The sequence below is a fragment of the Micromys minutus genome (genome assembly GCF_963924665.1).
Source record: "Micromys minutus genome assembly, chromosome: 21".
NCBI lineage: Eukaryota > Metazoa > Chordata > Mammalia > Rodentia > Muridae > Micromys > Micromys minutus.
The window spans coordinates 9,134,604-9,161,181 of NC_137956.1; the positions used below are offsets into that span (position 1 = coordinate 9,134,604).

General features: G+C 44.5%; 1 protein-coding gene across 3 annotated transcripts in view; it reads right to left on the reverse strand.

The window, feature by feature from the left end:
* Positions 1–7,907: 7,907 nt before the first annotated feature.
* Positions 7,908–26,578, reverse strand: part of SCG3 (secretogranin III) — a gene marked incomplete at both ends in the record, with an annotated part of 39,812 nt that continues 21,141 nt past the window's right edge. For 2 of the 3 annotated variants that reach the window (XM_080934917.1, XM_080934916.1), the window contains 3 exons: positions 7,908–8,026; positions 15,787–15,867; positions 24,144–24,281. In XM_080934917.1, the coding sequence (XP_080791043.1) occupies positions 7,908–8,026; positions 15,787–15,867; positions 24,144–24,281 (338 nt within the window). The remainder of the gene's footprint in view (positions 8,027–15,786; positions 15,868–24,143; positions 24,282–26,578) is intronic. The other variant, XM_080934918.1, reaches the window with a different exon arrangement.

The window sequence follows — 26,578 nt, forward strand, 5'->3', positions numbered from 1 at the left end:
TTTTATTATGTTGATAAATTACAGCAGCAAGCTTTAAGTATCATACCGATGACAGCTGATATTTTCTAGTCTTGACATCTACTCACTTACTGGGTTAAATACCTTTAACTAGGTTAAATAAGTCTCTAGGCTTCCACAGATATTTCCCATAATTACCTCTCTCCCAACATCTCCCGAAGAGTCTGATACCTGTGGAGTAAAATGGAGTTTGTTTCTCTGTTTTAGTTGTCCTCTTTCTTCTCTATTATTTGATTCCTCCATGTTTGCTCCCATACTCATGAGGAGCAGGAGCCCTGGGGTCTTAGTGTAGCAGAGCCTGCAGTACCAGAACATCACTGTCCTAGTTACTCTTTGCTTGCTGTGCTAAGGCATCATGGCTTATTTGGAGCTTACAGTTTGAGATGGTGAGTCCGCAATGATTATGATGGGGAACATGGCCCACATAGTTCTGAACCAGTGCTGAGAGGCCACAAGCTGATCCACAAACACAAGGCAGAGAGTACACACAGGGAATGGTGTGGGTTTCCTTAACCTTAGAGTCCTCCCCCAGTGACACACCTCCTCCACCAAGGCCATACCTTTCTAATCCTTCCCAAAGAGTTCCACCATCTGGTGACCACGTACTCAAATATATGTAAGTCTCTGGGGAAGGGGAAGAGCATTCTCATTCAAACCACCACAATCATAGACCCAGCCTTGGGCGGGCCCACAGGTGCTGTGATCCACAGGTGCTGTGATGGGAATTGGAAGCTGTTCTTGCTGGTTTGTTTATTTCTCACTTAACATTAACATAATCCTTTATGTCTTGTTGTTTCTCATTGTACCCTAGAAACAGTCTCTCTCTCTCTCTCTCTCTCTCTCTCTCTCTCTCTCTCTCTCTCTCTCTCTCTCTGTGTGTGTGTGTGTGTGTGTTGGGATTCTGTAAACCCCACCCCTCAGTTACCTAGCAACAGCCAGGTATACCCCACCCCTCAATTACCCAGCAGTGGCCAGGTATGCTCCGCCCCAGTGACCTGACACTATAAAGGAGCTGCTTGACCCCTCCTCTCTCTCTTGGCCTCTCCTGCCCTTGTGCTCTTGCAGCCTTGCTCTCCCATTTCCCTTCCCCCCTCTCTCCCACGTGCTCATGGCCGGCCTCTACTCCTCTACTTCTCTCTCTCTGCCTCTATCACCCTCTTAACTCTCCCATGACCTGAATAAACTCTATTCCGTACTATACTGTTGTGTGGCTGGTCCCTCAGGGAAGGGATTCTCAACATGGACCCCTCAGAGGCATCTCCCTTGCCCTCAGGCCTCGCCGCACCTCCATGGGCCATATGCCCCCCACTCTCTTCATCCTTCCCCTAACATTGGTGCCGTGACTCGGATCGTTATCCTTTCACAACATTGGTGCCCTGTGACTTTTCCTTTCATTGGTGCCCCGTCATCTTTTCCTTACACTGTGTGTGTGTGTGTGTGTGTGTGTGTGTGTGCATGTGTGTGCACGTGCATCTGTGTGCTTGGATATGTACATGTGGAGTCCAAAGATTGAACATCTCCCTTCATCTCTCTCCATTTAATTTTTTGATTCAGCATCTCTCCCTGAACCTGGAATGCACTAATTCCAGTTAGTTTAGCTATCCAGTTTAACCCCAGGGATCCCCTGCCTCTGCCTCATGAGTGCTGGGATTATAGATGGCCATCCTGCCCTGCTTGGATCTTATGTGGGTTTGGGGGGGGGGATCTGAACTCTAGGTCCTCATACTTGCTTAGAAAGAGATTTATCCCTTGAGCCACACTCCCAGCTCTTGTGCTCTCTGACCTCAGTTCCCCAAGCTTGCACAGGAGGCCATCTTCCCAGCTTGGAATGGGGGCATTCCTCCAGACAGTGCTTCACTGCTTCTGTTATCAGGTGAGCTGTGGAGGCCTAACAGGAAAAGGAGAAAACAAAAAGGACAATAGGAAAGGTCCAAGCAAGATACTGTGGGCTATAGGAATAATGAAAAAATGTAGTTATGCTCAGCAGAAAATTATTTAATTGGGCAAAGATTGATGGATGATATCACAGAAGCTCAAATTTTCAATTTTGACCATAGGTTCAAATATATTTCCTAAGTGTTTTGTTATTTTTTTTTTTTTCTGTCAGCAATTTCTAGCTAAAATATCTCTCATCTTCAAATATTCAGTATTTTTGTAGCCATAGTTTTATTGTGCTGGACTAGAGGGATTTGTTTGTTTTGACAGGTTTTTATTATATATCCCTAGCTTGAAGGGAGTCTGGCCAGCCCAAGCATGGCAAACATGGCTCTGACAGGCCTTGCCTTTCTCCCCCATTCCTTCTGCCTTTCGAAAAACCATTAGATTATGTACAAGGTGGTTTTGTGTCAACTTGACACAGCTGGAGTTATCACAGAGAAAGGAGCCTCAGTTGAGGAAACGCCTCCATGAGATCCAGCTGTAAGGTGTTTTTTTCAACTAGTGATCAAGGGGGGAGGGCCCAGCCTATTGTGGGTGGAGCCATCCCTGGGCTGGTAGACCTGGGTTCTATAAGAAAGCAGGCTAAGCAAGCCAGGGTAAGGAAGCCAGTAAGTAACACCCCTCTATGGCCTCTGCATCAGCTCCTGCTTCCTGACCTGCTTGAGTTCCAGTCCTGACTTCCTCTGGTGATGAACAGCAGTGTGGAAGTGTAAGCTGAATAAACCCCTTTCTCTCCAACTTGCTTCTTGGTCATGATGGTTTGTGCAGGATAGAAACCCTGACTAAGACATGGTCCTTAAGAAGCTTGTGAGGTGACTTCTGCTCCAAGTGGAGATAATTTAGTTAGTGTGGTGACTTCTCTCAGAGTCTCTGTTTAGAGAAGCTACAACAAGCCCTCAGGACATCTGTAAACCAACAGGCCTTGCTTGGACTTAAAGTTACTGTCCCAGAGCATGCAGGGAGTCAGTTACAGCACTGTGTGATCACACTGTCATCCTCAAATAGTCAGCAGTTTTGTAGCCACAGTTTAACTGTACTGGACTAGAGGGATGTGTTTGTTTTGACAGGGTTTTGTTCCATACGCCTGGCTTGAAGGAATTCTGGCCAGCCTTAGCATAGCAAACATGGCTCTGGCAGGCCTTGCCCTTCTCCCCCATTCCTTCTGCCTTGCTAAAACCCATTAGATTTACATTCCTAAGACTATTCCTAAAGCTAGCCACCAAGGTCCAGTCCCCATTTGGCTACTTCCTCCTCCTGAGGTTGACAACCAAGGTCTAGCTATCAAAGTATTGAAATTCCACAGTCAGAAGCCCCTTTGACTCATCGAATTAACCTGTCCAGTCGAAATCAAACACCTCATCTTAACACTGGTTTCTCTCTTTACCTTCACAAGTTGCCATTTTCCTACATGTCACAACTGTCTCTATCTAGAGGCAGCCCTGTGTGTTTTTGTGTGTGTGCATGAGTGTGCACGAGTGTGCACGCTTGTGTCCAGACAAATACCTCTTTCCTCCCTTCCTTGTTCCCCTGCCCTTCTCCCTCATCCTCTATCTCCTGTTTTTGCCTCTTGTTCCCTGCCCTCTGTCTCTCTGGGGCAAATAAATCTCCTTTATGCAGAGAACTTGGTCTAGGGATGTCTGGAGCCGAAACTGACTTAGTATTTGCTATGTAGCCCTACCTGGACTCAAACACACTCCAATCCTGCCCCAGCCTTCTGAGTTATGCCATACTAGGAGACTGCCTGGAACTGGAAGTTGCTATGTACCCCAGGCAGCCTCTGGATTTGGAATCCTCCTGCCTCACTGAGCCAGAGTGGGGATCTTGGGTTTTTGTCACATGGTTGGCCATTTCTGTTTGCTTTCTCTTGTGTCAGGGGCTTGCTGTGTAGCCCAGTTTTGCCTCAAACTTTGCTGCTTCTGCCTCATGGATAGAGTTCTGAAGTGCCTTGGCACGGAATCTCCGTAGCGAGCACCTGAGTTGTCAAATCTTGCTTCTTTGACAGTTTCACCACTTCTTGACCTCATGACCTTGAGCTTATCCAGTGCCCCAGATTCCTCTGTGAAAGGATGCTCTTGCTTGTAAAATAGGATCAAGCTTGCTCCTTCTGTCTTGGTTACCAAGAGACACTAGTTTAGACTACAAAAAAAAAAAAAAAAAAAATTGGACTGAAGGAGCTGAAAGGGTTTGCAACCCTACAGGAAAAGCAACACTATCAACCAACCAGATCCCTCAGAGCTCCCAGAGACTAAACCTCCAACCAAAGAGTACACATGGAGGGACCCATGGCTACAGCCACATATGTAGCTTGGACATCGCTGGGAGGAGAAGTCCTTGGTCCTGTGAAGGCTTTTTTCCTCAGTGTAGGGGAATGCCAGGGTGGTGAGGTAGGGATGGGTGAGTGGGAGGGGAAGCAGGGGGAGGGGGATGGGAGTGTGAGAAAAGGGAACATTTAAAATGTAAATAAAGAAAATATCCAATAAAAGAAAAGAAAAAAAAAAAAAAGAAAAAATCTGCATAGATACTTAAGTATGCTTTAACAAATATGAAGCTAAGATGATCCAGCCTCAACCAGTTTCCTGTCTGAGGTCCAAACAGCCCGTGTGACGCAGACGCAGTTAAAGCAGAGCCGGAGGATCGAGGGAGCGAGCGCAGGTGATTCATTAAACAGCGATTCACTGTGCTTTGGTAAATACAGCTCAGGCAAAGGTGTTCTGAGCGCTCTCTCTACACTCACCTGTGGCTGGGAGATTAGTTTGTGTGCCCGCCCAGCAGGTTCTGTGTTTTGCTTGCCTCCTTACCTCTCCAGGAAGAACTATCTTCTAACTATGAAAACCCAGTTTTACTGGGAGTAGAAGAGAGGTTTCAGAATGACAATGTTAGGGCCACCAGGTCACCGGAAGTAAGGACAGCCAGTTTACAAAGCTTGCTATATATGGTTCCATGCAAGCATATATAACATAACATATTTATGCAACTAGGTAAGTAATATATTCCAATGCCAACTTTGATTTGGGGGCACCTAAGTCCTTGAGAGCACCACTGGGCTCTGTGGTTTGATTTCAGGTTTACGTTTGTGGTGGTAGCAGCGGCGGTAAACAGACCAGTTGCAGGAACCTAAAGTTCATATCCTTTTCCCTTCTGGTGATTTTTATCTCTGTTTCTGTCTTGCTGCCTAATCCTTCGCTCTCTGGCAAGATAACATGGCTAAATCAAATCCAATTTAGATAACTGGAGTCTAGCATAAACTTTGACCTTGCTTTTGATCAGTGTGTGAAGACACTTGGCTTCTTAACTATGCAAATATTTCTCTTTATTGAGTGAGCAATAGATGTCTGAAAACTCAAAAAAGTAAAAAAAAAAAAAAAAAAAGGAAATATAAGTAGGGGGTGAACTGTCGATAAGTTCAATTGTGTGTGCGTGTCTCTGTATGAATTTGTATGCGTGCATGTATGTGTCTATGTATGTATATTTCTGTGTATATGTATGTGTTTCTGTCTATTTGTGGATGTGTGTATGGGTGTATGTGTGTCTGTGCATTTGTGTATCTATGTGTGTATGTATTTCTTTGTATTTGTGTATGTGTGTATGTATGGGTGTCTGTGTATGTGTGTATCTGTGTGAGTGTCTGGGCATATGTGTATGTGTGTATCTGTTGTAGAGGACTTTTAATCCAGCAACATGGCTGCTCTGACAAGTGATCACACCCAAAGACATGATATGGCTAGAGTGCAAACATACCCTGGATTGCAGTATCATCTGTCTGGACTCCTTTAATCCCTAACAGTGAAGGTAAAGTTAGTTTGTAGAAGGAAGTAGCTGTGTTTTAAAAATGACTTCTAATTGAGGGGCAGACAAGTGATGAATCAGAGAAAGATTTGACAGAATGAGTCAGAGACAGAATACATACAACTCTCATGAGAATAGCACAGGAAAGAGAGGCTACTTAAGAGCATGGAGAGAGAGAAAAAGAAGGGGTGGTATAGTGTGTGTATATGGATATTTTCTGAGACAGTTTTACAGAGACAGGTTACAGAGGGGATAACCTAGACACAGGTGAAGACAGAACAAGCCAGAGAATGAGAATGAACCAGATAATTAGAACATATTGCCAAAGTTAGTATGAGGCCAGCAGAGCAATTCAGTCAGAAGCCAAGAGAAGCCAGATTGGATCAGTCATCTTGGATGATTAGATTTTTACAAAGGCGGGTGCCAGGAGACTGATGCGGGGGTGACGCAGGAGGTCTCGGTGTGACCTGGCGCTATGTATCTGATACCACAGGAGCTTGAGGGAGGATTCTCTGGTGTCCTAATATGTGAACCATTTTTCTGAAGATGTTAGGTGGCCCTTGCTGTCCTCCAGTACCTTGGGAGCTGCACAGGAATTGTGTTCTTGGTGATGTCTGAAATAGATGTGTGGCTTTGAAAGATGATTATGAAATACACAGGAAAGGAACAAGATCAAAGAATGTTTTTCCTAAGTGTAGCATTTACTAATGTACTGAGTAATTTGAAGATTTGTAAGGTCTGCTGACCTGGGACGGAGTGTGGAAGAGACCTGACTCCTGAAATTTGTCTTCTGACCACATATGCATAATAATGTCCTCAGTTACAGGCAGCTGTGAGCTGACCGAGTTGGGTGTTGAAGACTGAACTCTCCAGCCTCTGGATAAGCAACAAGCTCTCCTAACTAGTGAGCCGGCTCTCTAGCTCAGCTTTGTGAATATGAATTAGAAGTCTGTGATGTGGAGAAAAAGTGAGAGTGAGTGCTGTGTTGGATGCTGTCTTCAGCCAGTCAAATGAACTGTAACTTCCTGTCCAAGTTGCTTTCTGTGGAGGGCTAGCTCAGGCAAACAGAAGTGGCCTCATTTCATTGCAGGAAGCACACTAAATGATGTAGCTGCCTAATAAAAGCACCAGTTTGTCCTCTCACAGACGCACTTCTGCCACAGTCTGAGCTGCTGCTCATTTGTAGTGTAATAATAAACACCATTTTCTCTTCTGAAAGAAAAAGATTTTTACAAAGGCTAGAAGCTTCTAAGCTTAGGTGTAGGGATAGTCAGAACAGGGAAGAAAATGTTCTGGGCTCAGCCTGAGCTATGTATTCACACAGCCTGGGTTTGGCTCTCATCGAATCCCTTCATCTGAGGAAATAAAACCGACATTTACTTTCCGTGTGCATGAGTATGTGTGTGAGTGTGTGTGTCTGTGTACGTGAGTGTGTGTGTGTGTCTGTGTGCATGAGTGTGTGTGTGTCTGTGTGTATGTGTGTGAGTGTGTGTGTGTCTGTGTGCATGTGTGTGTGAGTGTGTGTGTATGTCTGTGTATCTGGTCCTGAGGATTAAATTCAGGCATTTATTCAAGTGTTCTGCCACTCTCAGGCAAACTCAGTGACTCTTATACCCTTTCAACCTCCTCTTTTGTGATGTTGGGTCTTAGAGGGGAAAGGGAGGGGAAGAAGTGGTATAATTCAATTTCAATTAAAATATTTTTTTAAAAGCAACTGTTTTTCAGAGCATTAAGGGTATGAAGAAACGTGGGTTTATTTCCGTGCCCAATAAAGAACTACTAGTGGAAACATCATATAACAAACATCTAGCGAGGTGCTCAGGTGTCTAGCATGCCGAAACAGGGCTTAAGACAGTGGAAAGTAGGTTCAGGTCTATGTTCAACCCATTAGAGTCTTTTCCAGAACAGCACATTTCTGATTATAAAATGTAAATCCAAGAGGAAATAAGGATTCTATATAGAAAAACCTCGGCTTCTATACAGCTTTACTTTCCATAAGGTATTTATGGTGAGAGAGCTCTATTTTTACTCATTTCTAAGGGATTAACTACTATAAACTTAGCACATCCTAATACTTTTGGGCTGGTAAGCCTTTAACCACCGATAGTTTTTAAGCTATATTGTTTTTGCTGGAACAGTTGGAAGGTTCAGGTGGCCCGCCATTTTCACAGGCTGCTGTAGATGCGTTTGATGGCATTGGCTTCTTCCTTATCGAGGATACCTTTCTCCACGTAAGCATCAGCTTGTTGGTTGATAAAGTCCCTCATCTTTGAGAGGTCATAATCTAGAAAATATTAATAGAGTATTGTGAGCAAAGATCAGAAATTAAAGTGTCATCACAATTTTATCCTTAAGAGACATTTTATATAGAAAGAAGATTCCCAGCCTCAATCTTCACACGGAAGGAGAGGAAGGGTTTGGGCTACACTGTGCTGTTTAAAGTGTTTCTGGGTACCATTTATCTCTCCACCATAACATTGGGGAATATACCTTCACACTTGACCAACAGATAAAAAGGGTCAGAGACCAGGGCTTAGCAAATTTTAATGTGTGCAGCACCTGAGGCTCACAATAAGTTGTTCACACTCAGGTCTGGGGTGAAGATCCAAGCTTTGCATTCTAAGCAAACTCCCAGGAGGTGTTGCTGCTGAATCAGACATGGTCAGTGTCTCAGTTAGGGTTTCCATTGCCGTGAACAGATGCCATGACCAAGGCAACTCTTATAAAGGTAACATTTAATTGGGGCTGGTTCATAGGTTCAGAAGTTCAGTCCATTATCATCATGGCAGGAAGCTTGGCGGCCTCCAGGCAGACACGGTGCTGGAGGAGCTGGGAATTGTACATCTTGATCAGAAGGCAACAAGGAGAGATACAGTCTCCTCCAAGGGGCAGAGCTTAAGCACTAGGGATCCTCAAAGCCTGACCTCCAGTGATACACACTTCCTCCAACAAGGCTGCACCTATTCCAACAAGGCCACACCTTCTAATAGTGCCACTCTCTAGGAACCTGGGGGGGGGGTCATTTTCATTCAAACCATCACAGACACCATGCCCAGTTTGTGGTTTACTTTTTCAAAAGCACACTTTTTTTTTTTTCTTTTTTCTTTAGGACTTCTATATAGCTCAGCACCTGGGAGGTAGAGGCAGGAGGACCAGAAGTTCAATGTCATCTTCTATTATTTAGCACGTTCAAGGCCAGCTTTGGCTACCCGAGGACTTGTTTTGAAAAACAAAAACCAAGAGGTGATTGGTTTAAGTGAGCAATGCCTGAATTTCAGTACCTGATCCCCAGTTGGTGGTGCCTTAGATCATTAAAGTCTGAGAGCTAGAGGGAGTGTCACGGGGCATGCTTTCTGTGTTGACTGCCTTGCCGGACTTGAGGTTCTTACTCATTTTCTGTTTCCTATGAGCGGATAAAATATGACTCACCAGCTTCCTGCTCTAGCTGTCCCATACCACGCCTCTCTTGACTCTTCCTCTGAACCCTTAAGCCTAAATTAGCTCCTTCTGTAAGTTGCTTTTGGTAGAGGTATTTTAACCCAGCAACAGAAAAGCCAACAACACCGTTATATAAGGTCTTGTCATCATCCTCATTACCACATTACACAGAGTCTTTGCTTTTCCTGGGTTTTAGAATGAGATGTAGACCAACCAGGCCCCTCACAAACAGGGACGAAGCAGAGGCTCAACGACATCAGAACGTCAGAAGCATAGTATGTTTTCCTGGCTGGAGAGCTGCAGCCATGTCATGACTGAGGCACCTAGACCTCCACAGGCCTCGAGAGACACCTGCCCCACACATGCCAAGCACAGTGCATGTGGAAGCCGAGGAGGCGGAGCTCACAGCACACTTACTTCTTGGAGGCAGAAGAACGCACCAGAGACAATATGCTCTTTGGGACATTTTCTCCCAGTCCCTCTCCTCTGCAAACAGCAGGGTTCCAGGCTTCTCTGGGTGGGTCACCCTAGACCGGGACAGGATGGGAACAGCACAGTGCTGGGCTAGGGCCAGAAATCTGATCCAAAGTGAAGTGACGAAGTAAACCCTCCAAAGCACTGTCTGTAATTTGCACCTGCTTTGGAATGCAGTTTGGTACGTGATGAATTTCTTTGATACTAAGAAGAACATTTTTTTCCTTTTCTTTTTTTATCAGATATTCTCTGTATTTACATCTCAAATGTTATCCCCTTTCCTACCACTCCCTCCCCCGCCACTTGCTTTGATGAAGGGGCTCCCTCTCCCACCCACCCTCTCCACCTCAATGCCTTGGCATTCCCCTACACTGTGAAAACGAGCCTTAAGAAGAACATTTTAATTTTAGAGTCTCCACAGTCCTTGATGGCTTTAGTGGTAGATCAAAAGATGCTTTTTCAAACAGTGACAGATTAGATGAAATATTGCTTGTGTACATTTTTTTGGCATGTGTATATGTATATACATGTTTGAATGTGTGTGGAAACTCCTGTGTGAGTGTGCATATGTGTATGCATGTTTGCACACTTGTGGGCAGTGTGTATAAATGTATCCATGTTTGCATGTGGTGGTGTATGCATATGTGTATGTGTATGTATGTTTGCATATGTGTGCGGAGTGTGCATATGTGCTGATGTTGGCCATTTTTTTTTAAATTTAAAATGAGCACTTTCTTTGGCCCACACCTTCATTAATTCACCTATTTGTGTTTCATGGCACAAGTGATTAAGCCCATGGCTGTCCATTTACCAGCTACATCCCAGCATCCCCAGCTGCTTTTGTTTCCTTGTCCTTTTTGAAACAGGGTCACATACCATAGCCAGGACTAGTCTTGAACTCACTATGGAGCCTAATCTGGCTTGGAACTCATGGTAATCCTCCTGCCTCACGCTTCCAAGTGCCGGCTGGGATGTGAGCTCTCATAGCAGACTCAGTGTATCACCTGACTGCATCAAGAGGTCCCATGGAGTGACTGACCAGTGGTAGGCTTGTGTTTATTTTTCAGTCTGTGGTGTTGCACAGTGACAACATCACCTAATAACACATTTCTCCAAACATATGCAGAGTGGCATGCAACCACTTGGAAGATCCCTGTGATCCGAATGACTGCAAAGCTTGAGAGGCATTGCTCTGCAGCTGAACTGGCTGAACACCCCCTGGGCACCACTCTGATTGCTCCACCCGAACAACACCTGGGCACCACTCTGACTGCTGCACCTGAACACCCCCTGGGCACCACTCTGGCTGCTCCACCTGAACAACACCTGGGCACCACTCTGACTGCTCCACCTGAACAACACCTGGGCATCACTCTGACTGCTCCACTTGAACACCCCATGGGCATCACTCTGACTGATCCACCTGAACAACACCTGGGCATCACTCTGACTGCTCCACCTGAACAACACCTGGGCATCACTCTGACTGCTCCACCTGAATACCCCCTGGGCACCACTCTGACTGCTCCACCTGAACAACACCTGGGCATCACTCTGACTGCTCCACCTGAACACCCCCTGGGCACCACTCTGACTGCTCCACCTGAACAACACCTGGGCATCACTCTGACTGCTCCACCTGAACAACACCTGGGCACCACTCTGGCTGCTCCACCTGAACACCCCCTGGGCACCACTCTGACTGCTCCACCTGAACAACACCTGGGCACCACTCTGACTGCTCCACCTGAACAACACCTGGGCACCACTCTGACTGCTCCACCTGAACAACACCTGGGCATCACTCTGACTGCTCCACCTGAACACCCCCTGGGCACCACTCTGACTGCTCCACCTGAACAACACCTGGGCATCACTCTGACTGCTCCACCTGAACAACACCTGGGCATCACTCTGACTGCTCCACCTGAACACCCCCTGGGCACCACTCTGACTGCTCCACCTGAACAACACCTGGGCACCACTCTGACTGCTCCACCTGAACACCCCCTGGGCACCACTCTGGCTGCTCCACCTGAACAACACCTGGGCACCACTCTGACTGCTCCACCTGAACAACACCTGGGCACCACTCTGACTGCTCCACCTGAACAACACCTGGGCATCACTCTGACTGCTCCACTTGAATACCCCCTGGGCACCACTCTGACTGCTCCACCTGAACAACACCTGGGCATCACTCTGACTGCTCCACCTGAACAACACCTGGGCACCACTCTGGCTGCTCCACCTGAACACCCCCTGGGCACCACTCTGACTGCTCCACCTGAACACCCCCTGAGCACCACTCTGACTGCTCCACCAGAACAACACCTGGGCATCACTCTGGACCTCTCCCTTGAACACCCCCTGGGCATCATTCCCACTGTCCCGTCTCCTCACAGCCCCAGGAATTCTCCTCCCTCTTTATTTCCTCTGCTTGCTGCTGTTTTAGTCTCATCTTTTTTGCTCTAGATCTGGGCTTTCTCATGTCCTCCAAAGCCTGATTTTTCAGTCCGTAACCACACTACTGCTGGCTGCTTTGCTTTTGAGAACAAATTAGCTTTTAATTTAGGCTCCTGTTGCTAAAACTGCCTTGTTCCATTCTGGAGTGTGCAAGCCTCTTCCTGGCCTGGCTGCCGACAGCTGCCCCTCCCCATAGACAGGCAGGTTCCTGGGGAAATACACAGTTCTAGTTCCAGGAACACAATAGCCTCTTGGCCACTCATTTATTATCCCTATTGCTTCCCCTTCCCCAGGAGCATCTTCTCCCTGCAGCCCCCCAGCCGTGCTGCCAGGGAGACCCACTCTTTCCTCTCAGCTCCTCAGTGCTCCTGTGCCTAAGTGGGGATACAGAGTTAATGTAATCCCCATCAGACTCCAATGACAGTCTTCACGGAACTAGAGAAAAATCTTAATCTCACACAGAAACTCAAAAGACCCGGAAAAACAAGCAGAAAGGCTAATGCTGGAAATATAACACCTGACCTATTATATCACAGAGCCATAATGGCAAACTCGGTGTGGTGCCAAACAGGATAGAATACAAGGCCCGGATGTAGATGCTATAGCCTCAGCCACCTAATTTTTGATAACGGCATTCAGAAGACATACTGGGGAGAAGATAACCCTCTTCAACAGATGGTGCTGAAAAAAATACCCAGATTTCCACAGAAATTACATGTACAATTCTAGCCTTGCACAGATATCAATTCAAAACAAAGATCTTTGAAAAATCTTTTACCACAATTATTTTATGTGTGTGGATGTTTTGTATGGCATGTAGGTCCTTATCACTGGAGGCCATTGGATCCCTTGGAATGGAATTACAGATAGTTGTGAGCTGCCCTGTCAGTGCTGGGAATTGAACCTGGGTCCCCTGCAAGAGCAGCAAGTACTTTTAAGTGTTGAGTCATTTCTCTAGCCCCAGATCAGAGATCTTAATATAAAACCTAAGAGATTGAAACTGCTGGAGAAAAACAGCAAACACATTTCCAGATACTGGCGTGTGCAAGAACTTTCTGGAAAGGATTTGATGCTACAAGAAACACCTGCAGGACATGACAAGTGGGATCACATGGAACTGAAAGCTTCTATAAAATGATCACTGGGGTGAGGAAGACAGACAGGATTGGAGGAAGTCTTTGTCAACCATACATCAGACAGGAAGTCGATACCTGGACTATAGCAAAAAATCTAACTCATGGCAGGGGCACAGGTCATTGGTAAAGTGTTGGCCATGCAGGCACGAGGACCTGAGTTCAGAGCTCAAACACCAACTCGAAGAGCTAGGTGTGATGGAACACATCTGTAATGCCAGTGCTGGGGAGATAAGGAGGCAGGCAGGCAGTGATTTGCTTTGCTTTGAGACAGGGTCTCACCACGAGGAGCTGGCTAGCTTAGAACTAACTACATAGATCAGGTTGGCCTCAAACACAGAGATCCACCCATCTTGCCTCCTGGGTGCTGAGATTAAAACTGTGTGCCTCCACACCTGGTGAAGATAGACAGCTTCTTGAACTCACCGGCCAGCCAGTCTTGCCAACTGACTAGTTTCAGGCTCAATGAGAGACACTTAAAAAAATATTTAGGGCCAGCGAGATGGCTCAGCAGGTAAAGGTGCTTGCTGCTAAGCTTGGCTGCTTTTGAGTTTGATTCCCCCAAGACTCCACAGTGGCAAGAGAGAACTGACTCCTGCAAGTGGTCCTTCGATCTCTAGAGACCTACCATGACATGCATGTAGACCCCCCCTCAAGTTTAATAAAAAAGTAAAGCGAAAAGCAATTGTGGGAGACATTTGCTGAGACCTCTGGCCTTCCACCCATACACACGTGTAAATGCACCCACACAAATCAAAATCAGTCTGTCAATAAATGGGCAAATAGGCTGAACAGTCAGCTTCCCTTTTTTGCTTGTTTGTTTGCTTTTTTGAGACAGAGTTTCACTATTTAACCCTGGCTGTCCTGGAACCCACTACTTAGACCAGGCTGGCTTCGAACACAGAGAGATCCAAACAGGCAGTTCTTAAAAGAAGGAGCACAAATAGACAGTGAATACTTAACCATATGTTCTACATCTTTAACCATCTCTCCCCAGTTGGAGTGTCTAACAATGAAAAGACATGAAAATTGTTGAGGATGTTAGGGAAGAAGTTATGAATTGCTGAGGGAATATAAACCTTTGCATCACTATGGAAACCAGCATGGTGCTTTCTCAAAAAACTGCAAATAATGTCCTTTGAATATAACCTCAAAAGTGACAATGGATGGGTTCTATGGTGGTCCTAAGTCCTGCCACAGGGATATGTGTACATGCATGTTTATCAATGGAGCTAAAAAGTGTATTCAGTCTAGATGCCTGTTAACAGATGAGTGGATAAAAATGTGGTTCATATGAGGACCCCATTGAAGGAGCTAGAGAAAGGACTGAAGGAACTGAAAGGTTCTGCAACCCCATGGGAAGAACAAAATGATCAACTATCCAAACCCACCACAGCTTCCAGGGACTAAAACACCAACCAATGAGTTCACACGGAGAGACCCATGGCCGGAGGTGCATATGCAGCAGAGGATGGCATTTTCTGCCATCAATGGGAGGCGAGGCCTTTGGTCCAGCGAAGGCTCATTTTCCTAGTGTAGAGGAACGCCATGGTGCTGAGGTGGGAGAGGATGGTTGGGAGAGGGAGCACCTTCATGGAGACAATGGGAGGGAAGGGGGATGGAAATGTGGGAAAGGGATAACATTTGAAATGTAAATGCAGAGAATTTCCAATAAAAAGTGTGGTTCATATGCATGATGACATTTTATTCAGCTGTAAAGAAAAATGAAGTTATGAGAATTATAGGAAAGTGAGTGAAACTGGAGATCATTGTGTTAAGTGAAGTAAACTTGACCCAGAAAGATAAGTAGCATGTTTTTTTTTCTCAGATGAATGCCCTTGATTATTTTTAACTTTAATATATGGCCTCCTCCAGCCTGTGTGTGTGTGTGTGTGTGTGTGTGTGTGTGTGTGTGTGTGTGTGTGTATAAGGGTATGAAACTAGAAAGGAGACCATGAAAGCAGAACAGGAGATCTTATGGGAGGCAAGGGGCCAAGGGTAATGGAATATATGTGACCAGAGAGTAGGGTGGAGCTTCCAAAGGAGTGGACTAGCAAGAGGTGGGGAGAGGGAAGAGACAGAGGAGGTAGCGAGAGAGACCAGTAAGAAGCATTATAATTAAACCCATTACTGGGGTTGGTGTGGTGTGGTGTCACACACTTTTAATCTCAGAACTAGGGATGCAGAGGCAGGTGAAACTCTGTGAGTTTGAGGCCATTCTGGAAGTTCCTAGCTAGTCAAGGCTGAACAGTAAGACCTTGTCTCAAAAAAAAAAAAAAAAAAAAAAAAACCAAACAAGCAGGCAAAACCATTTCTCTGTACAATAAGTTAAAAAAACAAAACAAAACCCCAAAACAACTGAAAGAGAAGTGGGGGTTATATTCCCCTTGACACCCGAGAGTCTTTGAGTTTGAGAGGAGACTTTAACTCAGTTTTTTTTTTTTTTTTTTTTTTTAACCTCAAGAATTGTAGACAAAAAGAACTCTGGGGAAATGGGTAGAATTTGTGATGCATGACCTCAACCAGCCCCTACCTTCCTTGTTGCCTTTTTTGTTATGTTTCTTCAGCCATTCGATATTTTTTCTAATGGCTTCCAAGTAGGCTTCTGTTTTCCCTGGAAAAGGCAAGAAAGTTAGATCAAACACACAGAAAATTTCCCCGTACCTCTTTTAGACACACACATGCTTGTGAGAACACTTTTGAATAAGATTTCAGACCGTTGGTAAGGATCAAGGATGGTTAGTTACACCCCATACAAATTTAGTTTGATGTCTGCTTAGGCTCTTAAAAGATGTGGGTGCTGGGAACTGAACTCAGGTTATACGGGTAATCTCTTGAGCCTCTGCTTAGACATTTTGATTCCTTTTACCAGATGGGTGGATCCCTACTGATCTTAGACTGGGGGATTTCAGGTTAGGGGTTCTTCTGAGGAGCAGTCTCAAGTCAAGGGATGAGTTAGAATGCCAGGTATTCACCACCTCCATCTTTTGAATGTTCAAAATCTCTGGCTGTAGTGTAAGTACCTTTACAACCCTAAGCCCAGTTTTGAGAGGCAATAAGTCAACAGCTGGATGAGAATGTGGGAGCAAACCTTTGGTTTGGTCAATAACCCTTTTGAGGCAGCCACATTATCATCCTTTATTTCACAGATGAAGAAGCTGAGGCATATCTAGAGAAAATAAAGCAGTATCATCACACATACACATAGATACATCATACACACACACACACACACACACACACACACACACACACACACACACACACAGAGAGAGAGAGAGAGAGAGAGAGAGAGAGAGAGAGAGAGATACTTAGTTCTAGAGCCAAGACTGAAGTTGGAGGAATCTGATAATCTGATGACAGCTCATGCGCAGTGTATCACTGTCTTAAGATCCATCAGGGTTTTAGTTTCCACAACAGCATTTAGGAGGATGCTGAAGAGCTTTCTTCCTGGCCTGAAGCCCATGCAGACTTCACTACTATGACCTCATGCTATCAGGTTCTCAGTGAAGTGCTGAGAAGCATCTATGGAAAGGGATAAATGGACCGTAAAAGAGATCTGCCACAATTTTCAGCCTCTATTCACCATCTTCACCTATGCAGAGGGGGCTTTGGTTCTAGTGGCTTGTTTTTGTGGCTGACTCAGTGGGTTATAGGCACTTGCTTTAAAAACCTGATGACCGGAATTTGATACCAGGGGAAGTGGGAAGGGAGAACTGGTGCTTGGAATGTTTTTATCTGACCTCTATACACATGCCCATACCCTCCCTCATAAATACGATAGTAATACATTAAAAACTAAGCAAAAGAATCTGACCACATACAAAACAACGTCCCCTGGTTAGTGTTAATTGTTTTGCACACTCTATACGGACAGTGGCACTGTCTGTGCCTTGTTGGTGAGATAACAAGTAGGATTTGGAAAATAAAAAACCATTAATCTTAATCCTTACACACCAAAAAAACTTTGACTATTTCCAGGTTACATCTTGTTTTACATGTACTTTATGCTCATTGTAACTAGTAAGATCTTAATGCACACTAGCAAACCTTTAAAAAGAACAAGCACTGACAAAAATGTATTCATATACTTTTATGCAAAAATGCTTAAAATCTGTACATTTATCTTTGTTTTTTAAAATAAAGTTGTTCAATTAAAAAAAGAAACTTTCCTTTATGATAAAAACAGGCTGATGCACAGTTTAGTTCTCTTATCAAGTTCTTTTTTCAAACACCTAACACTGTATGACTGAATTGATTTTGTTTACAGTATAGCTGCTTTCCAGAGACAGATTCATTGTATATATTAGTAATGATTCTAATTCATTTTATTTCCTATTTTCCGATTTGCAATGTTAAGTACAAATATTGCTCTGTATGTTTTATTACAAAAATATAAAGGTTTATGCTTAAAAAAAAAACAAATAGGATTTGGAAAATTTAAGACCAGGTCTCCCCTGTAACTCTACATAGATAAGGTTGTTCTTCAGCGAGTGTCTACCTTCCTGCCTCTGGCCTCTGTGTACCGAGATAATGGTGTGAGCCACCTTCTGGATTTAGTAATATAGTGATTGCTATATCAAGATAATCTTCCCTGATGAGGCATTTTGAACAAGGAAAAAATTTAGTGCAGTGTAGACTATTTCAAACTTATTTTTTCTTGTAAAGTCTTTAAATCAAGTTACAGATCCTCACATGATTTATTTTAATAATTAGATAACAATTTATCATTAGCAAGTTAGATATAACTAGAACTTTTGAAACTTTTGAGTATATCTTAATACATTATTCTTCAAATATTTTTTATAATAATTTAAAGCATTCTTTAGATACCATATTGCAATGGGGAAAGCTTATGTGAGAAAAAGAAAATCAATGCTTGCCACTTAAATACTACATTAAACTGCTGGATTAGAGAGGTTAAAAGTATTCTGAGGGCCTGAGAATGTAGTTCAGTTCATAGAGCCTTTGTCTAGCATGTACAGAGCCCTAGCTTCTATCTGAAGCACCATGCAAGCCATGTTTGATAGGCCCATACCTGTAATCTTAGCATTTGGAAGGTAGAGGCAGAAGAACCTGGAGTTCAAGGCTATCCTCAGTTTCTTAGTGAGTTCAAAGCCAGCCTGGTTTACATAAGACCCTGGAGTGGGAAGGGGAAGATAAGCTTGGTGGCTCACAACTTTAATTTGAGCATAAGGAGGTGGAGGAGAGAGTGGGGTGGGGCGGGGCGGGGCGGATGATCTCTGTGAATTTGAAGCCAGACTAGTCTACATGTAGAGTTCTAAGACAGCCAGAACTACCTAATGATATATCACTTAAGACACACATGCGAGTGCACATACGCACACACACAGACACAGCACAAATTCTTTTCCTTTGCCTCCCCACCCCCTTATAAGTTAGCTCTTATTTTATGTGTATCGAGTAGTTTTCTGCACGTGTGCAAGTTCGCTGTGGCCCTGGTGCCCGAGGAAGCTAGAGTAGGGTGTGGGATTCATCGGAACTGGAGTTACATAATGGCTCTAAGCTGCCTTGCTGGAAATGGCCTCTGGGTCTACAAGAGCTGGGAGTGCTCTTAACTGCTGAGCCCCGATGCCTCCTTTATTCACGTGTGATAACAGGACAGCCCTCAACTGATACAGAATAAAACGACACGTCGACACTTCATCTTTCTCAGGCATGTTCCCACAGTCCCCTGGGTGGTATGCTTTGCATTGACAAACACTGATAATTAACATATCCAGGGGTGAGGAATGAAGCCTCAGGATTATTAATAAATAATCCTGAGGCACTTCTGATGAGTGGTAAAGTCTGGCAGCTGGCGCCACCAGTACTGAACCCTCCACACGTTTCCTGAGACGTGGGTCAGAGCAGGGATGAAGTCAGGTGTCCTCTGCTCTTGGAGAGGAGCAGCTGGCTTTTATTTACATTTTCCCTTCCCTGAGCTGTAAAGTAAATCTTTTATTTATGCAGTGTTCACTGAAAGCCCATGGGAGGCCACTTTGGAACACCAGGCTATTTTTTCCCCTCTCAATTTATTTCAGCAGTCTTTGGAAAACAATAGCTCATGGCTGAGGTAATATGACATGAACCTTAAAACACATGCTGAAGTAGATGGAAGAGAGCCAGAGTCAAGGCTCAGCCAGCTTCCCTGGCTGATCTGGTCTTCAGTGCTACAAGAGAAATAGCCCTTCTTATTCATGGCCTTGTTGTGCCTAATATGTGACCCTGACCTCTGCCTGTCCTGAAGAAAAATAGAAATCCATGCGATTACTCTACTGAGTACAGCAGACCCTAAAGACACTAGAGCTTCAAGAACATTTACAACAGCGACACAAACAACAACACAAAGAACCATCCCTTCAACATACAAAATGGCCCAGCACACAGGGGTACTTGCTGTCAAGTCTAACTACGTGAGTCCAATCCCCCCAGACCCACATGGTGTAGGGAGAGAACTGACTCCTGAAAGTTATTCTTTGACCACTACGTGCCTGCTGTGGTGTGCGCTCCTGCCAGCAAACGAGAAACATGTAAGGAAAAAACCCCCAAGTGTTTATCAAGACTTTTATGAAATGCTTAAAACCCTGTTAATATCACATGACTACAGTTTGAGTCACACTTATACCCACTGGTGTGAACACCAAGAAGGGGCCCCAAGTCACTCACTGGGAATGAAACCCAGTTGGTAGAGTTCATGCCACGTGAGAAACCTGGGTTTTATTCCTAGCGCCACACACACTGAAATGGTAAAGAGGACTACAATTCTAGCGCTCAGAAGTGTGAGGCCATCCTCAGTTACACAGGGGGTTTGAGGCCAGCCAGGGATACATGAGACACTGTCTTAGGAGAAGGAGGAGGAGTAATAAAGAGGAAGAAAAAAGAAGAAGAGGAAAGAGCATGAAAAGGAGAAAGAATATTATTTCTCCATAGTATTTTACATGTCCACAAGATGCAGTCACAAACACGGACAGACCCTGGATTAGGAATCAGGGGGGTCATGGGTTCAAGGCCCAGCTTTACTACTCTCTGGGAATTCTGGAAAGTCAGTTTATGGTTTTACCAAGGAGGAGACACTTTTGATGTCTTTCAGCAATGTAGGTTGATATAAACCTCGCGGTTTGTTTGGGCTCCCATCTCTCTTGCTGGCTCAGAGAAGACCAGACTGTCTGCACCCATCTAACCACAGGCCTCAGGACCCAAGGCAATGGTCTGTCCTTAGGTTGCTTAAGAAAGAACATCCTCAGGAGCTGCCAGTTTAGGAAGACAACAGGTTGACTTCTCTGGCTTCAATAAAAAGGGGAAGGGAATGAGAAGGTGTGCAGTGAAAGTCACCTCCGAGTCACCTTTTCCACTATGATGTCATCTCGTTTTCAACATGGCAAATGACTGCACCGGAATGAGCCTGTGTTGTTACAATGCTCATCTCATCCCGTGGATGAGTTTTGAAAAGATTTTCAGAAGACTGGAGAGGTTGCTCAGTGGTTAAGAGCACCGGATGCTTTTCCAGAGGACTCTGGTTCCATTGCCAGCACCCGGATGGTGGTTGACAATAATCTCCAGTCCTGGAAATCAGATGCCCTCTTCTGGCCTCAATTGGGCACTTTGAGTGTGTGTGTGTGTGTGTGTGTGTGTGTGTGTGTGTGTATGTGTATGTTACGCACACATATACATACACACATATACATACACACATATACATACACACACATACATACACACACGTATACACACACACACACACACACACACACACACAGGCAGAACACCCATAAAAATCAATCAATTAATTAAAAGAACATTTTCAGTGACTCACACATCAAAAGAGAGGAAGTGAACGTCCAAGTGGCAGTGAGGCGGCACCTACATAATGGAACGTTACAAAGAACATCCCCCTGGTCTCTAGAGAAAATTACGCAAGTTTCCGGATATGGTTAGAATTAGAATAAAAATTTCACTATTAGTAAATTCCTAAATTTAGAAATAACCATTGAATCATTCAAATAACTTTACCAGTTAGAAATTATCATGTGAAAAAAGACTGTTAATTTGTGTCAGGTGTGGTGGCTCAAATCTGTATTCTATGCATTTGGAAATTTGAGGCAGGAGGATCAGAAGTTTAAGACCAGCTTCAGCTACCTAGTAGTTTCAAGTTTAGTCTCAATTACCTAAAACCCTGTCTTAAAAAGCCAAAATAAGTAAATACAAATAAGTAAAAATGTAAGTCCCTGTAGAATGCAATAGGTTAAATAGACTAAATTATATTTAAAAGTAGATTGAATTAGCTTTCATTCACTGATAAATAAAAGTGTTTTTTTTAAAGATTAATTATTTCATATATGAGTACACTGTGGCTGTCTTCAGACACACCAGAAGAGGGCATCAGATCCTATTACAGATGGTTGGGAGCCACCATGTGGTTGCTGGGAATTGAACTCAGGACCTCTGGAAGAGCAGTCTTAACCACTGAGCCATCTCTCCAGCCGAATAGAGTGTTATTTTTTTTTTCACTAAAAAATTAAATTGATTTAAAGGTTTAGTTTTTGTTTATGTGTGTCTGTGTGAAGGCATGCCACATAGGTGCTTGTGCCTGAGGGGGTTGGAAGAGAGCATCAGTTTCTCTGGGGCTATGGTTACAGGTGATGCTGAGTCAGTGATCTGGATGCTGGGAATCAGACTCGGGTCCTCTGCAAGAGCAGCAAGTGCTCTTAACCGCAGAGCCAGCTCTCTGGCCCCATTCTAGATTTTTGTGAAACAAAATGCCTTTGAATTCTATCTTGTAAAGTGAAGTGATATAAGCCTGAGGACATTATTAGTGTTGTCAGCATTTTTTCCACACATACTCTATGCACGTCTAGCATCTGCTTGCCTAGCTGGGAAATATTAACTGTGGTTACATGGCACCATCACCCCATACTCCAAGACCAAAAGAGACTCTCTGAGAACATTCTTGCCAATGTGTCCTCCTTACGATAATTTTCTTAAATTACTTTAGCTGGGCCCTTATCTTGTTCTCTGTTTGATTCAGCAGCGCCTCTAACTCTTCCCTGAAGGAAGCCTGTGCTCCTCCTGCCTGCTCGCCAATCAATCGGGTGTGTGTGCATGTGGCTCTGCCCTGCATGGTGGCTCAGAGCTCTTGTCCTAATTCTCAAAAGGCTGTCAAGAGGACGGCTGCAACTTCACATCCAGACTGGGCTGCACAGTGAGTTCCCAGCCAGCCAAGGTTAAAGACCCTGCCTTTAAATATAGAAAGAAAAAAGGAAGAGAGAAAGAAAGCCCAGTCAGTCTTGCCTTCAGCCACATCTGTGCACTTATTTTCTGCATAGTGTAAATGGGTGTTCCCGATGAATTTTGTAACAGAAGCAAACCATCCTTTGGGAAAAACGGTGAAAATGAGCAACTGTAAGAACAAACTTGTGTTCAGTTTGGTGTTTTCTAACTATGTTAGACTCATTTGCCCTCACCATAGAGTAATGTAATCAAGGGTTCGGTGGAGTGGGAAGTTCGTACCGAGTCAGAATAACGGGGTCAGTGCCATGTTCTCAGAAGACAACTTAGCTGAGTACCAGTCCCCCACCCCCCAGGAGAGAGCACCGATCCACTCCTGCTCCTCCTGAGGAGTAAAATATCCAGATGAACCTCGTACTGAGGCATTGGTGAGGCCCAGTGGGCTTCAATCATACCAAAGAGGTTCACGTTACCTGAAGACAGAAACATAAAGCAGAGCCATCATCTCTGCCCAGCTCCTGGGAAAGACGCCATGCTTCAAACAAGGTAGCTTGAGACATAGGGATGTAGGTTTTCCTATGATGTAACCATTAAACTTGTAATAAAAGGGGCTCAAACTGGGAGCCTACTTCAGAATCTACTTTCTGCCCTCAAGCAGAGGACTTATTGATTTAGAATTTGGCCCCACCAAGTCTTTTTCCTGGAGGGAGGTTGATTTCTGAGAAAGCTTGTAAAATCCTAGGAAGGTGTGAATTTTGTAGGCCACAGATACGTTTATATTTAAATCAAAGGGATGCACTGAATTCGTGATTTTATCTAGCTCTTAAATGCACTTCCGTGCTGCACTGCCGCCTGGGTGAAGACTTGGCTTTGCTAATCCCGTTCACTCAAGCCACACGACCGATTGAGCCCTACTGCAATGAACCGGAGAACTATCGAGAAGAGTGCTCATGCCTGTAACTCCCATACATGGGAGCAGGAGGAAGGAGGGTTGCCAGGAGACAAGCCTGAGGGTTTTACACACAGAGGTCTAGACCAACCTGAACTGTCCTGTCTCAAAACAACAAGCTCAACTGACTGACTAAACAAAATCTAAGACAGTAAATATGACTGTGGATCAAAATGTAGAATGGTAAAGCCAATAGGTTCTTTCTTCTGTAAACAAACGAAAACATTTTTTCAATAGATTAGGATAATAAACTGAACATTAAACACATAAAAATACAAGTGACTGAATATTCTTTAAATCGTGAATATCTCTCCCCAAGTCCAACAGCCACTGACTACGGAAGAATGAAGCCAGCTTGCCGTCCCAGAAGACCCAACACGATTAAAACACACTGTTATTCCAGCAAAGGTGCTGCATGCTAATCTCGACCTCGCAGACTGCACCGTGTGGGCTTGATGTTGGAGCTCCCCACTCTGCTAATCTTAGCCACACAGATTGTGCTGTGGGGGACTTGATGTTGGAGCTCCCCTCTCTGCTAATCTTAGCCACACAGATCGTGCTGTGGGGGACTTGATGTTGGAGCTCCCCTCTCTGCTAATCTTAACGGCACAGATTGTGCTGGGGGGGGGTTGGTTTTGGACTGCCTCGCTTGAGTGTTAAAAACCTCTGCTTCCCCGGCTTCATTGCCCACTCCAGAGCTGTTAGAGCCATACCTTTGGCTTCATCTGTCTTTCCACCCAGGTTGGAGTTATCATCTTTTGTAGAGTCCTTTAGACTTCCGTATTCCTTTTCCATCTTGGCGGCTTCTTCCTTGGTACTGTCCGTTTCTTCATGACTCTTCTCCGCTGGCACTGTGATCAGACAGGGCACAGTGGTTAAAACACCACCCCACACCTTTAGTTTTTTAATGGGAACAAACTTTGTTGAAAAGACAGTTTGAGGTCGTGTTATATTTTTTAGACTGAGAGTGATTTCCGTGGTTATCCAAGCCCTAGCCCTCATTTCACAGAAGAGGAAACTGAGGCTCTGGGAGAAAAATTGCTCAGAGTCACCTATGGAGTTAATAAGAAGCTGGGCCCAGACCCCCAGCATTCCAAGTTCTGCATGGGCACTCTTCCTTCAGCTACACTGCCATCAGACAGTCACTGCTTGTCTTGCTCTGTTATTAGAGATGGGCTTTCACCGTTATCCTTGAACTCCTGGCTTAAGCAATCCTCCTGCCTCAGCCTCCAGAAGAGCTGGCACGTGTAATGAAAACTAGCTATTTGTTTTATGTGCCTTCCTCCTTCCTTCCCTCCCTTTCTGGAGAGGACGTAGGCTGGAGAGCAAGCCCAGTGTCATGCTGGCTAGGCAAGCGCTCTACCGCTGAGTTTTACCCGCAGCCTTATTTTCCTTAATTTAGTTGGTGTTGTCAGCCAACTGCAGTGTGCTATGTAGGCCTCAGTTACAAATAAGAATAGTTACTTTTGAGACAAGTTCTCATGTAGCCTAGTCTGGCCTTGGATTTACAGTCCTCTTGCCGCCATCTTTGACCTCTTGAGTTTCTAGTACTGGAGAGGCAAAGACAGGAGGATTGCTCGGCTTGCTGGTCAGTTAATGTGGCCAAACCTGTGAGCTCCAGGTTCAGGGAAAGATTGTGTCTCAAAAAAAAAAAATGGTGGAGAGCAATAAGGATGCTACTTGATGCTGACTTCTGCTTTACACACACACACACACACACACACACACACACACACACACACATATACACACACATACACACCACACACACACATACCACACATACACATATACCCACATATACACACCACACAGACACACACATATACCCACCACACAGACACACATACTCACACACACACACATACACACATACCCACACATACACACCACACACACCCACACATACACACACATACACATATACCCACACATACACACCATACATACACACACATACACACATACATACACATACACACATACCCACACATACAGACACACATACACACATAAACACATACCCACACATACACACCACACATACACACATACCCACCACAGACACACACATACCCACACATACACACACATACACACATACATACCCACACATACACACCACACATACCCACATACTCACATATGCACACTACACATACATACACATACACACATTCATACACACACAAACACATACACACACAAACACACACATACACAGACATACAGACACATATACACAGAAACACACACACATACATACAGACATACATACATACACACATATACACACATACATATACATACATACATACAAATACACACACATACTCACACACATACACACATATACACACAAACACACACACACATACACATATACACATAAAATAAATATAAAAAACCCTGAAGGTTAACCATGTAGCTAAGTGGTAGAGTACCTGCCTAGCAAGCATGAGGGGACTGCCTTTGAGCCCTAGCATAGAAACTAAACAATAATAATAATAATAATATAATAATAATAATAATAATAATAATCCCTCACAAAAACATCATTTAGGGGCACAAAACAGGATCACCAACATGTATGTAATTTCTGTGCTGGGGGCAAAGTAGCTAAAGCATAAGAGCCCATAACTTGCAACTGTTTCTCTTTTTGTTCTCCTCCCCCTTGAGAGGATTCCTCACACAGCTCAGTGCTGAGGTGTTTGCTGGGCAGAGCTGGGACGAGGGGCACACTGTGGGGTCACAGCGCATCTGTGGGGACTGTGGGGACAGTGGGGAATGTCAGGTAGCCAGGGAATGGTGGCTTCCAGAAGAGGGAAGAAGACACAGATGGAGGTTTTTATGAAGGATTCACTGTTTGTAACCTGTCTCCTCCTCCTTTGTTAAATACCCACACTCAGTTTTAGCACGCTGCTAGAGGTGTGCTTCTATGGGGTAGAATGTGAATCTTCCACACTGGGGCGCTGTGTTCAATTCTCAGACCAGAAAAAAACAAAGAAACCCCCAAGTGAAAGAACTTTTTTGTATTTTTGGTAGTAAGATTTCTCTTCCGTGACAGGCTATAAAATAGCCAAGGTTACATGTGGTCATTCCTATGGTTGAACTTGATATTTTAAAATGTTTTGAAATCTGCAATGCT